Source organism: Neolamprologus brichardi, chromosome 3 (genome assembly GCF_056152115.1).
Source record: "Neolamprologus brichardi isolate AB-2024 chromosome 3, ASM5615211v1, whole genome shotgun sequence".
In the NCBI taxonomy this organism is placed as follows: Eukaryota; Metazoa; Chordata; class Actinopteri; order Cichliformes; family Cichlidae; genus Neolamprologus; species Neolamprologus brichardi.
The window spans coordinates 58496582-58509750 of record NC_142106.1 but is presented as its reverse complement, the minus strand read 5'-3'; the positions used below and the strand labels follow the sequence as shown (position 1 = coordinate 58509750).

General features: G+C 42.8%; 1 protein-coding gene across 1 annotated transcript in view; it reads left to right on the top strand.

The window, feature by feature from the left end:
• The first annotated feature begins 3617 nt into the window (after positions 1-3617).
• Positions 3618-13169, top strand: part of LOC148105969 (NLR family CARD domain-containing protein 3-like) — a 65896-nt gene continuing 56344 nt past the window's right edge. Inside the window, exons 1-2 of the mRNA XM_087838426.1 lie at positions 3618-3738; positions 3823-3924. Of these exons, the coding sequence (XP_087694552.1) occupies positions 3650-3738; positions 3823-3924 (191 nt within the window). The 5' untranslated portion in view covers positions 3618-3649. The remainder of the gene's footprint in view (positions 3739-3822; positions 3925-13169) is intronic.

Here is a 13169-nt window from a genome sequence, read left to right as displayed (position 1 = left end):
TCTGAAGTCTTTATATTAAGGTCATCAGTCAAACAATACTGTTGCTCTGGGTCTAAACAGAGCGCGTTGTCTGTGACGTCTTCTTTTGCGCATGCGGCTGCTTTGAGCGTTCACACTAGAGCGCGTTTGCTGTCACATTTTATTTGTAGTGTGAACGAGCAGACAAAACAATCAGATTTGATCAAAAAATCTGAATTGAGCATCAAGACCTGCAGAGTGAACGTAGCCTTAGAGAATGGTGAGCTGCTAAATGTGTTTTATGTGGTAGCATCCAGTGAAACAGCATTTATACAGTCTAGCACTGACTCAGTTCACTAACCAGGTTCAAGGAAATAACTGGAAGATTTCCCAAACAGAGAAATCATGCTGGGATCTTTGTTCCCGCTATGAACTCTAATACAGTACAGATCTACATGTCAGGGGAGAAAATATAAGAAACAAAGATTTCCAATAAAACACATAGAAAATCTGTTTTTCAGGTTCAGATTCATTTTCTGAATCTCCGCAGCGGCACGTGGAGGAAGTGGTGGCCCTAAGCAGCAGATACTGTTTGTAGAAGTAACAGAGGAGCAATCAGAAGCAAACTGATTTAAAGAGAGGGGGGATTAACAGATGAACTGGAATAAAATAAAAATTAATTGAACTTTGAATTACATAACGTTACTTCACTGACTAAACCCAAAATACATGTGCACTCAAGTAAACCTGAATCAAAAAAGAAACAAAGTTACTCAGCGATTAGGCAGCTCTTCTGTGAAAGAGTAGGTTAAATATTAGGAGCCACCATCAAAACAACTGGAGTGATGTCACCTGGAGTAAATGCAGATATATTTACATGAACTGAATATACCGTCCATTTCACAGATATCTTTAGTTTGGTTAAAGATTTTGATAAACACAGAAACTGATGAATCTGGAGTACAGAAAGTGGAATATCTAAACAAATGTAATAGCTGACTGTCTAAATTGAGTCTAAATTGATGGAAATAACCCAGAGAAGCTGCTGGAATCACTGAGCTTATAACAAAACAGTATAATGATTCATTTATAGCGCAGTAATACAGGTTTAAAAACAACAGGGACTAAAATGTCAATAATTCATAGTCCTTTTATTATTTAATTAACTTCATATTAGGTGGATTTGTGTGAGCGTGGCCGACTGATGACAATAACAGAGAAGCTGGAGGGAAAAAAGCTTTAAATTAGTTTTTATAGACTCTACACTCAGAAGTCAAAACAAGTGCGATGAATGAAATCCACATGTGCAGCACTGACAATAAGAAAGACCTTTAAAAGTACCAGGAACAAAACAAAAGCATGCAGGAGTTTAACAAACAAACTTGATCTACAAATTCTGTGGATGTTAAAATGCCTGCGTAAACAGAAGTGAATATGATGATGCGATTTTGGATGCTGATCATTTAAAAATGCTGAAACTTGAAAATAATCACAAATCAAACTGAAGACAGGTTTAAGTTCAATATAAAGGTTAATGTTGATAAAACGTTTGTTAAAAAACTGCATAAATAGGCAGGTTTTTGTAAAACGTGGAGGTTATTACACAGGGTTCTAGAGATATGTTAATTTAAGTCTTGTATCCATTAATAAACATTAAATTTGTTTCATATTGTCATGATTTTAGCACTGATCTATTTTAAACTTCAAAAGAAAAATCAAAGTGATTACAGATATATTTTTCCCAACAAAGCCCCCAAAAACCCCCAAACAACAAAAAAAGCCAAACAACAAAAAAAGCCGTCTGTTATTTCTAATACAGATGCTGAAGTTATGAGTTGCAACTAAATGCACAATGCAACCACAGGTTTAACCCTATATAAGCATGTAGGCATATTAGAAGAGAGTGAAGGACAAGTTTTATAGACTTTAATAGACTTTACATGTAATTTCTATCTGATCATTGTTGAATCAGATATTTGTATTTGATGATTTTGTTTTATTGTGAAATGTCCCACAGAACAAACTGAGGTAAATTACCTTTGTGTTATTCAAACACTCTACAGGTCAGGTTGCGGTGCTGTGGATTTACTGTGCTGGAGTGCAGTACAGTGACTGTAGTGTTCATGGTCAGAGTCAGGTTACATCTTAGGCTTCTTCCACCTGCTGAATTCCACTTTATGTCTGACTGTTCTCATTTTTCTGTTTAGGTGCAGAGGCAAGGTCACCCTCTACAATTTAGGCAACAAAACACAGCTTTTCTTACCTTTATGTTTCTCTGCTTGTGACGTACACAACAATGGTCAAGCTGAGTATTGATTAGAATTAAAATTTAGACTGTAACAAAGTTTCTATTCCCATGTGCTAACATTATTTTCTTATTATATTAATGTAGCACAAGGTTCAGTTCGCCTTGTTATAGAGCAGACGTTCCCAAAGTGTGGGGCCCGCCCCCTAGGGGGGGCGCAGAGCCATTGCAGGGGGGGCGCGGCATGAAAAGTGAAAAAACAAAACAAAAACAACGCTTGGACACTGCTAGCACGGGCGCCCACACAAACGCAAAGCAGGAGAGGAAGCATCGCTGAATATGTTTCCAAACCAACTTCATTCTAAGCCAAAGACTAGAAAATATGGTGAAGCATATCTTCCCTTTGGTTTCACCTGCACAAGTGCCGAGGTAGGTCTCCCTGCAGAACTGGTTTTCCCTTCGTTGGGAGCAGCACTGGGTTGTTTAAATCACGGACAAACAGGATCCCACATTCTTGACTTTTAGTTCACAAACACTTGTTGTAGTGACTACTCCTGACATTTTGGAGATGTTAGCTCTTTATACAGTAAAGTTACAGTGGGATACAAATAACATCAGCCTGATCCTGTCACAATTTGTTCCCCCGGTTCAAATCACGGACAAACAGCATCCAACAGTTGTTTATGTTTTTGAACCCATTTTGCAGACGGATTTTTTGAAAAATGTATTGATAGCAATGTTGAATATTATTACACAGAAAAAAAACAACTACATGTAAAATAATTACACCGCGACACCTCTGCCTTTCTAAATGGAGCGACAGTAACTGCGTGTATATGTGAGCGTGTAAAACCTGCAGATAGTCAGATTAACAGTATTTCGTCTCTATCTGCCATTCTGCAATTCATCTCATGTAAACAATAACGTGGCGCACAGCGTGACGTGAAAAAGGCACATAACTTTGACGTTGAGTGATGAACTCTATATTCCTCGTCCACACATAAACGCAAAAAAGGAGTTTTAAAAAATCTCCGTTCTCGGTGATTCGAAACGCCGTTGTGGACGAAACAGCTGCGTTTTCAAAAATACCCGTGTAGGTGTGGACATAGCGTAAAAGAGTGAGTAGTTTATTTTCTTACTACCTGTAATTTATTGGAGATTACTTGTATTTGCTTAATTGTTTACTAAATGTTTGAGGTGTGAAATAAACCGCAATGGAGCAAAATATGGGTGTGTGTGGTTGGAGGATGTGTTCGTGCGTGCGCGCATGCGCGCATGCGCGCGAGGGGGGCGCGAACATTTTTCTTGTAAAACAAGGGGGGCCCAGCAAAAAAAGTTTGGGAACCACTGTTATAGAGGATTTCAGTTGATGTGCACATGAATGATTTGTGTTTCCTCTGCAGGTGAAGGTAGAAAGTGTGTGTGAGCTGATGTGAATTGAGCAGCATGGATCAGTGTGAGGACAGAGAGGAGGGAGTCCCTCCCTCTAAAAGCACTCTGTGTGGGGAACATGAGAGCCAGACCAAAGCTCAGAGGTGAGATGACCATCTCTAACTGTCCATGACTCTTCTCCATGTCACAGCTCAGCACTCACATCACTGCTCCATCATTATTCACAGGAACCAGCCTGGACCTCCACCCAGCTCTGTGTTCTTACAGAGTGACGGGTCTAAAGATGTTGGTGTTGAGTTTAAATCAGGCGTGTGTCGTCCTGAAGAGAGGTAATGTGTGTGTAAATGTTGTTGTGTGTTTGTGAATAAATCCTCCATCATCACAGACGTCCCAGCTTCATATATCGTTGTTAAACTTAACGTAGGAATCACAAACATTCAGAGATGAACTTACACACTTGGCTTTATACGTACTTTGAGTTGAAACGTACTTGATCTGTGAATGATGACGTTTCACAAGTACACACAAGTACATTTACTGAGAAACTGCCTTTGAAACAAAGTTCAGTTAGAAAAACACTGAAGTCATTCAGGGAATTATGATCTTTGTGTTTTTACAGAGTTTAAAACACAACAAAGAAGTGTCAGTGATCAGGATAACAGTGGAAGGACTCTGGAGGATCATTTGTATTATTGATCATTTTGATCTCTGACAGAGAAACTACAAATACAGATGCAACAAGGGAAGCAGCAAAAGTGACTGAACACAGCTTTTAGAGGCTAAATTCACATTTCAATCATCAAAGTGTGTGTGTGTGTGTGTGTGTGTGTGTGTGTGTGTGTGTGTGTGCGCAAAGGTGGTTTATGAGGACATTTCACAAGAATACACGCCACACTGTCCGGACATTTGGAATTATGAGGACAGGGCCGATGTCCTCACAATTCATGGAATGAAAGCTCGATGTGAGGGTGCTTAAATAGGTGTCAAAAGCCTAAATTCAAAATTTCAGCGAAATCGAAAAAAAGTCCTTACTATTCACAATTACCCAACTTTTGTGTATAATCTGTGTATCAACACAGCTCCCCTGTAGACCGGTTTGGGTACTGCACCTGGTCATGAATATTCACACAACGTGTATTTTTTAAGGCTTCTGATTGGCTAACAGCCGGAAGGTCCCTATAATTACGGTTTTTGTCAGATAGTGTGTGTTACATAAAACAATTCTGTGTTCTGATTGGCTGGCAGGCAGAAGGTCCTTATAATTACCTTTTTTTTTTTAAAAAGATTGTGTGTTACATAACAAAGTTCTGTATTCTGACTGGCTGACAGTTGGAAGGTACCCATTGTTGTAGTTTTTATTAAAAATAGTGTTTCAAAACATGACCATAGATAAATCCTTAAAACTCTGTTAAATTTAAAACTCCACTTTCAGTGATACTGAGATGACTAAACTACTTAATCTAGCACTTAATATATACTGTAGTTATGCTTTATTAACTCTTGACTGTGTGATTAATTTTTTAAGCATTTCTTTTTTCATATTTTGCTCTAGGAATCCTTTATATTATATATATTATATGTATTATTATATATTATAATAGAGGAGAGGAGAAAAGTGCGACCGCCTTCGTCAAGAGCAGTTTTCCTATTTTATTGTGAAGGTCCTGTGTTTCCATGTTCATTCTGTTCAGTTTTGCTCCCCCTGTCTCGTTATGGTTATTCGTGTTACTGTGTTCCTTGTGTGTTCTCACTTCCTTCTTATCCTTCTGTGTATTTAGGTCAGTGTCTCCCTCAGTCCTGTGTTGCTTCCTCCCTCCTTACTATGTGCGTGTCCCTGTGTCCTTCCTCATGTATTTAGGGCTCCCATTATAGTTCATGTTATTTTTCCCAGTTTCGGTTTTGTATGACTTTTTTGTGCTCAGTAATAAAGCTGTATTTTAAGTTCACATTTCACCCTAGTGAGTTTGCGTTTGGGTCCTATCCTGCATGAAATCAGCTGCTTTATGACACCATCTGTCATGGCTGGGCAACACTCGTTGCCTTGTTGTTGTTCGTGTGTAATTTACGTTGAGTACGCTAACCACGTTATTAAATTAATGCACGTAAGGTGAACTAGCAAACACCGTCATATTTACATGCGGCTGTCTTCTTGTTTGATGGCAGATACTCCCTTCACCCTGGCCAAAGGCTAAAATGACCAAAGAAAAAGAGGGAAACAGCTAAACATGAGAGGTTTTTGGATAAAGTTTGTGTTTTTTTCCATTGTTTAAGCACTGCTTCCAGCCAAGAGTAATGCCATAAATCCCCTATAGCTGCAGAAACGGCTAACATTCTTATCTTTTTACAAAAAAACAGCTAAACATGAGAGGTTTTTGGACAAAGTGTGTGTTCTCCATTCTTTAAGCACCGGTTCAAGCACCGTTTAAGCACCGGCACCGTTTCAAAAGTACCGGTTTGGTACTGGTATCGGATAAAACCTAAACGATACCCATCCCTAATCATCAGTGCATCAGGAAGATAAACACAAGTGATTAGGTGCTTAGTAAATAGTTCAAGCAGCTGAAACCTCAGGAGGAGGAGGTGGAGCAGGAAGCATCATGGAAGGACAAACCCTTGTAGGATGAAGCACTAATCAGGGCTCCAAGTGCAAGACCAGTAGAGGCTGGTGTTTACCACACCAGGCAGGACCCTAGATCCAGTCTGTGCAAAGATGCCTGCCATATATGATCTCTCACCTTCTCAACAAAATCCAAAGGGTTCTGGATGTGGTGTTTGGAGCTGCATATAAATGGGTTGTGGACAGAAGACAGAAATGTTGAGATGTTATAGGTGACCAAATTGATCATCCAAACAATTGTTCTTAAACATACAGTGGGGCAAAAAAGTATTTAGTCAGCCACCGATTGTGCAAGTTCCCCCACTTAAAATGATGACAGAGGTCAGTAATTTGCACCAGAGGTACACTTCAACTGTGAGAGACAGAATGTGAAAAAAAAATCCATGAATTCACATGGTAGGATTTGTAAAGAATTTATTCGTAAATCAGGGTGGAAAATAAGTATTTGGTCACCTCAAACAAGGAAAATCCCTGGCTCTCACAGACCTGTAACGTCTTCTGTAAGAAGCTTTTCTGTCCCCCACTCGTTACCTGTATGAATGGCACCTGTTTGACCTCATCATCTGTATAAAAGACACCTGTCCACAGCCTCAACCAGTCAGACTCCAAACTCCGCCATGGCCAAGACCAAAGAGCTTTCGAAGGACACCAGGAAAAGAATTGTAGACCTGCACCAGACTGGGAAGAGTGAATCTACAATAGGCAAGCAGCTTGGTGTGAAAAAATCAACTGTGGGAGCAATCATCAGAAAATGGAAGACATACAAGACCACTGATAATCTCCCTCGATCTGGGGCTCCACGCAAGATCTCATCCCGTGGGGTCAAAATGATCATGAGAACGGTGAGCAAAGATCCCAGAACCACACGGGGGGACCTGGTGAATGACCTGCAGAGAGCTGGGACCAAAGTAACAAAGGTCACCATCAGTAACACACTACAACGGCAGGGAATCAAATCCCGCAGTGCCAGACGTGTTCCGCTGCTGAAGCCAGTGCATGTCCAGGCCCGTCTGAAGTTTGCCAGAGAGCACATGGATGATACAGCAGAGGATTGGGAGAATGTCATGTGGTCAGATGAAACCAAAGTAGAACTTTTTGGTATAAACTCAACTCGTCGTGTTTGGAGGAAGAAGAATACTGAGTTGCATCCCAAGAACACCATACCTACTGTGAAGCATGGGGGTGGAAACATCATGCTATGGGGCTGTTTTTCTGCCAAGGGGACAGGACGACTGATCCGTGTTAAGGACAGAATGAATGGGGCCAAGTATCGTGAGATTTTGAGCCAAAACCTCCTTCCATCAGTGAGAACTTTGAAGATGAAACGAGGCTGGGTCTTCCAACATGACAATGATCCAAAACACACCGCCCGGGCAACAAAGGAGTGGCTCCGTAAGAAGCATTTGAAAGTCCTGGAGTGGCCTAGCCAGTCTCCAGACCTCAACCCCATAGAAAATCTGTGGCGGGAGTTGAAAGTCCGTGTTGCTCGGCGACAGCCCCAAAACATCACTGCTCTTGAGAAGATCTGCATGGAGGAATGGGCCAAAATACCAGCTACTGTGTGTGCAAACCTGGTAAAGACCTATAGTAAACGTTTGACCTCTGTTATTGCCAACAAAGGTTATGTTACAAAGTATTGAGTTGTATTTTTGTTATTGACCAAATACTTATTTTCCACCCTGATTTACGAATAAATTCTTTACAAATCCTACCATGTGAATTCATGGATTTTTTTTTCACATTCTGTCTCTCACAGTTGAAGTGTACCTCTGGTGCAAATTACTGACCTCTGTCATCATTTTAAGTGGGGGAACCTGCACAATCGGTGGCTGACTAAATACTTTTTTGCCCCACTGTACACCCTGGCCTCATCAGTTCTCATGGCCACTGATCAATGGTCATGACAAATTGGATACTAATGATCATGGAACTGACCTCACAGCCCATTGTTGATGCTAGTTTCTGTCATTATGTAAATGTACTGTTTATAAGGTTGGGGAAACCTGCAGTAGGCTGAGACTGAAGAATTCACCAGTTGGGGATGAAACATTTCTAAAAATCACTAAAAATAGTATGTCCAGATGAACAGATTCAGCATTCTGGTACTCTTTAAAGAATGTAAAAGTAAGGTTTGAGATTAGCCTATAATTAGATAAGTCAGCTGGGTAAAGTGATGACTTTTCTCTTGTTTATAGTCCCCTCATGCTTCAAGAAGACCACCGTCCTGAAGAAACCTAATGTGAGCTGACTCAGTGACTGTCACCCAAGAGCACTTACGCCCATTGTTATGAAGTGCTTTGAGCATATAGTCAAAGTTCACATCACATCTTCAATGCCTGCTCGACCAGTTTCAGTTTACCTACAGGCCAGAAAGATCCACAGATGATGCAATAGCATTAGCTCAGCATATTGCCCTCTCCCACCTGGATCATAAAACACATGCAGTGGTGTGAAAAAGTATTTGCCCCCTTCCTAATTTCTTAGTTTTTTTTATTTTATTTTTTTGCATATTTATCACACTCACATGTTTCAGATCATCAAACACGTTTTCATATTACACAAAGATAATATGAGTAAATACAAAATTTACTAAGGGAAATAAGCTATCCATACCTACCCGGTCCAGTGTGAAATAGTAACTGCCCCCTCTTGTTAAATCATCAATTAACAGTTTTTGTAAAGCTGAGTTCAGTTTCACTGGCCACACCCATACCTGATTATTACAGACCTGCTGAATGAAGAAATCACTTAAAGAGAACCTGTCTGACAAAGTGAAGAAGGCTAAAAGATCTCAAAAAGCCAAAGAGCTTCACAATCTACAAAAACAATATGAGAAACAAAGTCATTGACATCTATCCATCTGGGAAGGGTTACAAAGACATTTCCATCGCTTTGGCACTGCAGAGAGTCATTATCCACAAATGGAGAAGACTTAAAACAGTGCTGAACCTTCCCAGGAGCAGCCTGCCTACCAAAATTACTCTAAGAGCGCACTGCCGACTCATCAAGGAGGTCACAAGAGAACAGCCAGAACAGCATCTAAAGAACTGCAGACCTCACTTGTCTCAGTTAAGATCAGAGTTCATTATTCAACAATAAGAAAAAGTCTGGGCAAAAATGGCATCCATGGGAGAGGTCCAAGGAAAAAACTACCATTGACCAAAAAGAACACAAGGGCTCCTCTCATATGTGCCAAAAAACATCTTAATGATCCTGAAGACTTTTGGGAAAATATTCTGTTGACTGACAAGACAAAAGATGAACATTTTGGAAGCTTTGAATCCCGTTACATCTTTTATCAAACTAACACAACATTTCATAAAAAGAACATATAGCAACAGTCACACATGGTGGTGTTATGTGATGGTCTGGAACTGCTTTGCTTCATGACACCTTGCTGTAATTGATGGAACCATGACTTCTGCTCTCTACCAGAAAATCCTGAAGGAGAATGGCCGGCAATCAGTTCATGTCCTGAAGTGGACATGAACTGAACATGAACTCATGAAGTTGGGTACTTGGGTTATACAAAAGGACAATGATCTGAAACACATCAGTAAGTCCACCTTTGACTGGTTAAAAACCCTCAAAAGGAAACCAAAATAAAGGTTTTGGATGGGCAGGTGACACTACCATCATTCGTTGCATTTCAGATGGAGACGAGTCTGCTTACAGAGCAGAGGTGAGAGCCCTGACATGGTGTCAGGAAAACAACCTACTGCTACCTACCCTGTCACTTGGTGTTCGCTCGCTCTGTAGTAGAGTATCACTTCCTGTTCCTGCTCAAACACAGTGGTGTTTCTGAGTAGCTTATTTGCTTAGCAGTTTACTTAACAACTTTTAAATACATTCTTTTTTCAGAGTATAATCTTCACGTGCTTCATCCGAAGCACACTTTCTGTGTACTCACTACCTAATTTATAGCCAAAGTTTTCACTCACTGTCTCTGTACTGTTTTGCTAGCTTAGCTTAGCTCGTAGCCGACTCGTTAGCACCATGGCTACTTCACCTGTCCCTCCTGCACTTTCTTGCTCATTGTGTCAGATGTTTAGTTACTCCTCGGCCTCCTTTAGCAGTAATGATATCTGTAACAAATGTAGCATATTTGCAGCTCTGGAGGCCAGGATTACTGAATTGGAGACTCGGCATCGCACCCTTCTTTCACCCTTAGCTAGCCAGGCCCCTGTAGCTGGTGCAGCCGAAGATAGCGTAGGCCCCGCTAGCTGTTCCCCGGCAGATCCCAAGCAGCTGGGGAAAGAGGGCGGCTGGGTGACGGTGAGGAGGAAGCATAGTCCTAAACAGAAGCCCAAGGTACACCACCAACCCGTTCATGTGTCTAACCGTTTTTCCCCACTCTGCGACACACCCGCTGGGGGTCAAACTCTGGTAATTGGTGATTCTGTTCTCAGACATGTGAAGCTAGAGACACCGGCAACCATAGTCAATTGTCTTCCAGGGGCCAGAGCAGGCGACATTGAAGGAAATTTAAAACTGCTGGCTAAGGGTAAACGTAAATTCAGTAAAATCATAATTCACGTCGGCAGTAATGACACCCGGTTACGCCAATCGGAGGTCACTAAAATCAATATTGAATCGGTGTGCAACTTTGCCAAAACAATGTCGGACTCTGTAGTTTTCTCTGGTCCCCTCCCCAATCAGACCAGGAGTGACATATTTAGCCGCATGTTCTCCTTAAATTGCTGGCTGTCTGAGTGGTGTCCCAGAAACAATGTGGGCTTCATAGATAATTGGCAAACCTTCTGGAGGAAACCTGGTCTTGTTAGGAGAGACGGCATCCATCCCACTTTGGATGGAGCAGCTCTCATTTCTAGAAATATGGACAAATTTATTAAACCCCTCAAAATATGACTATCCAGAGTTGGGACCAGGAAGCAGAGTTGCAGTCTTACACGCCTCTCTGCAGCTTCTCTCCTCCTGCTACCCCCCCAAAAACCCATCTTCATAAAGACTGTGTCTGCTTCCAAAAAGAAAAAAAACAAACTAAAAACCAGCAACAAACAACTTAAACATTTACAAAGAAAGAACAATACAGTATCCACATCTGAACCAAAGAGTAAAACAGTGAAATGTGGATTATTAAATATTAGGTCTCTCTCCTCCAAGTCTCTGTTAGTACATGACTTAATAATTGATCAACAAATTGATTTACTCTGCCTTACAGAAACCTGATTGCAGCAGGATGATTATGTTAATTTAAATGAATCAACACCCCCGAGTCATTCTAACTACCAGAAATCTCGAAGCACAGGTTGAGGGGGCGGTGTGGCAGCAATTTTTCACACCAGTCTATTAATTAATGAAAGACCAAGACAGACTTTTAATTCATTTGAAAGCCTGATGCTTAACATTGTCCACCCCAGCTGTGAAACTCAGAAACCAGTCTTACTTGTTATCATCTATTGTCCACCCGGCCTTACACAGCAGGGTGAACATGGTTGAAACGCAGACAGACCAGCGACCAGCACACGAGAAGACACGACTTAAATATACACAGAAGAACATCGGGAGATTACACACAGGTGGGGAACATAGCTAGAAGTAATTGACGAGACGAGACAAGGGACAGAAACAAAAAAAAAAAAAAAAAAAAAAAAAAAAGACAAGGAGCATAAGTCCAGAAACACATGAAAACGATTCAAAACAAAGCTAAACCAGATCAAACATGAGTCCACAAAAAAGTTCAGGGGGGTCGACAGCACATGAGCCAAATCCAGAACAGTTCAGGGGGGCGGCCGTGTGGACAGCAGCGGCGGCGGCAACGCAGGCGAAACAAGTCAGGAGGAAGGCAGTGGCGGCAACAGAGCAGGTCCAGAGGCCAACGGCAGTGTAGCAACCGCAGCACCAGACGAGGAGGGACCAGACGAGGAGGGACCAGACGAGGAGGGACCAGACGAGGAGGGACCAGACGAGGAGGGACCAGACGAGGAGGGACCAGACGAGGAGGGACCAGACGGCAGCGTGGCAGCCACGGAACCAGACGGCAGCGTGGCAGCTGCAGGTGGTGACGCTGCAGGCGATGGTGTGTAAGTTGGCTGAACGGACTCCCTAGAGCCGTCAGCGGACACGAGGATATGCTGGCTGGGTCCTCCGGGACCCCCAGCTAACGAGACGTGATGCCGGACGGGCTCCTCGGACCGTGCAGCTGACGAGGCGTGACGCTGACTAGGCTCTCCTGAACCCCCAGCTGACGAGACGTGACACTGGCGGGGCTCTCCAGAACCCCCAGCCGTGCTACTGGCTGAGCTAGCGGCAACACAGGAGACTGAATGGCAGACTGAACTCAGGGCAGCTGGGCAGCAGACTGAACTGAGGGCGACTGAAGTAATGGTTGAGATGATAATGGTGGTGGAGTTGGCAACTGAGCTAAAGGCAGCAGGGCTGCAGACTGAGCTACAGGCAGCGGGGCTGCAGACCGAGCGACAGGCAGCGGGGCTGCAGACCGAGCGACAGGCAGCGGGGCTGCAGACCGAGCTGCAGGCAGCGGGGCTGCAGACCAAGTTGCAGGCAGCGGGGCTGCAGACCGAGCTGCAGACAGCGGGGCTGCAGACTTGAGCTGCAGGCGGGGCTGCAGACTGAGTGGGGGAGGGTGAAGATGAAGTTTGTGGAGAATGAAATCCTGAATGAGCGGGTGCAGTTAGTCCAATAGCCAGGGGTGGCCGGAAATGAGCTGCTGTAGCCTGGCTTCCACAGCGCAGAGCAGCTCACTCTCCCTCATGCTCTAGCCATAGGTTGACCAACCTGGAAGCAGAGTCGATTATGACCTCCTGAAGTTCCTTGGGTGGGGCAAATGCCGATGGATCCATAATGTGGCTGGTCAGTAATGTCACAGCGAACGGGATGAGACATGTGGAGGAATTAAATGAGGATCCAAGCGCAGGTACTCGTAGATGCGAAGGAGATTTATTGAAAAAATAAAGCACAAGGTGGAAATGGCAA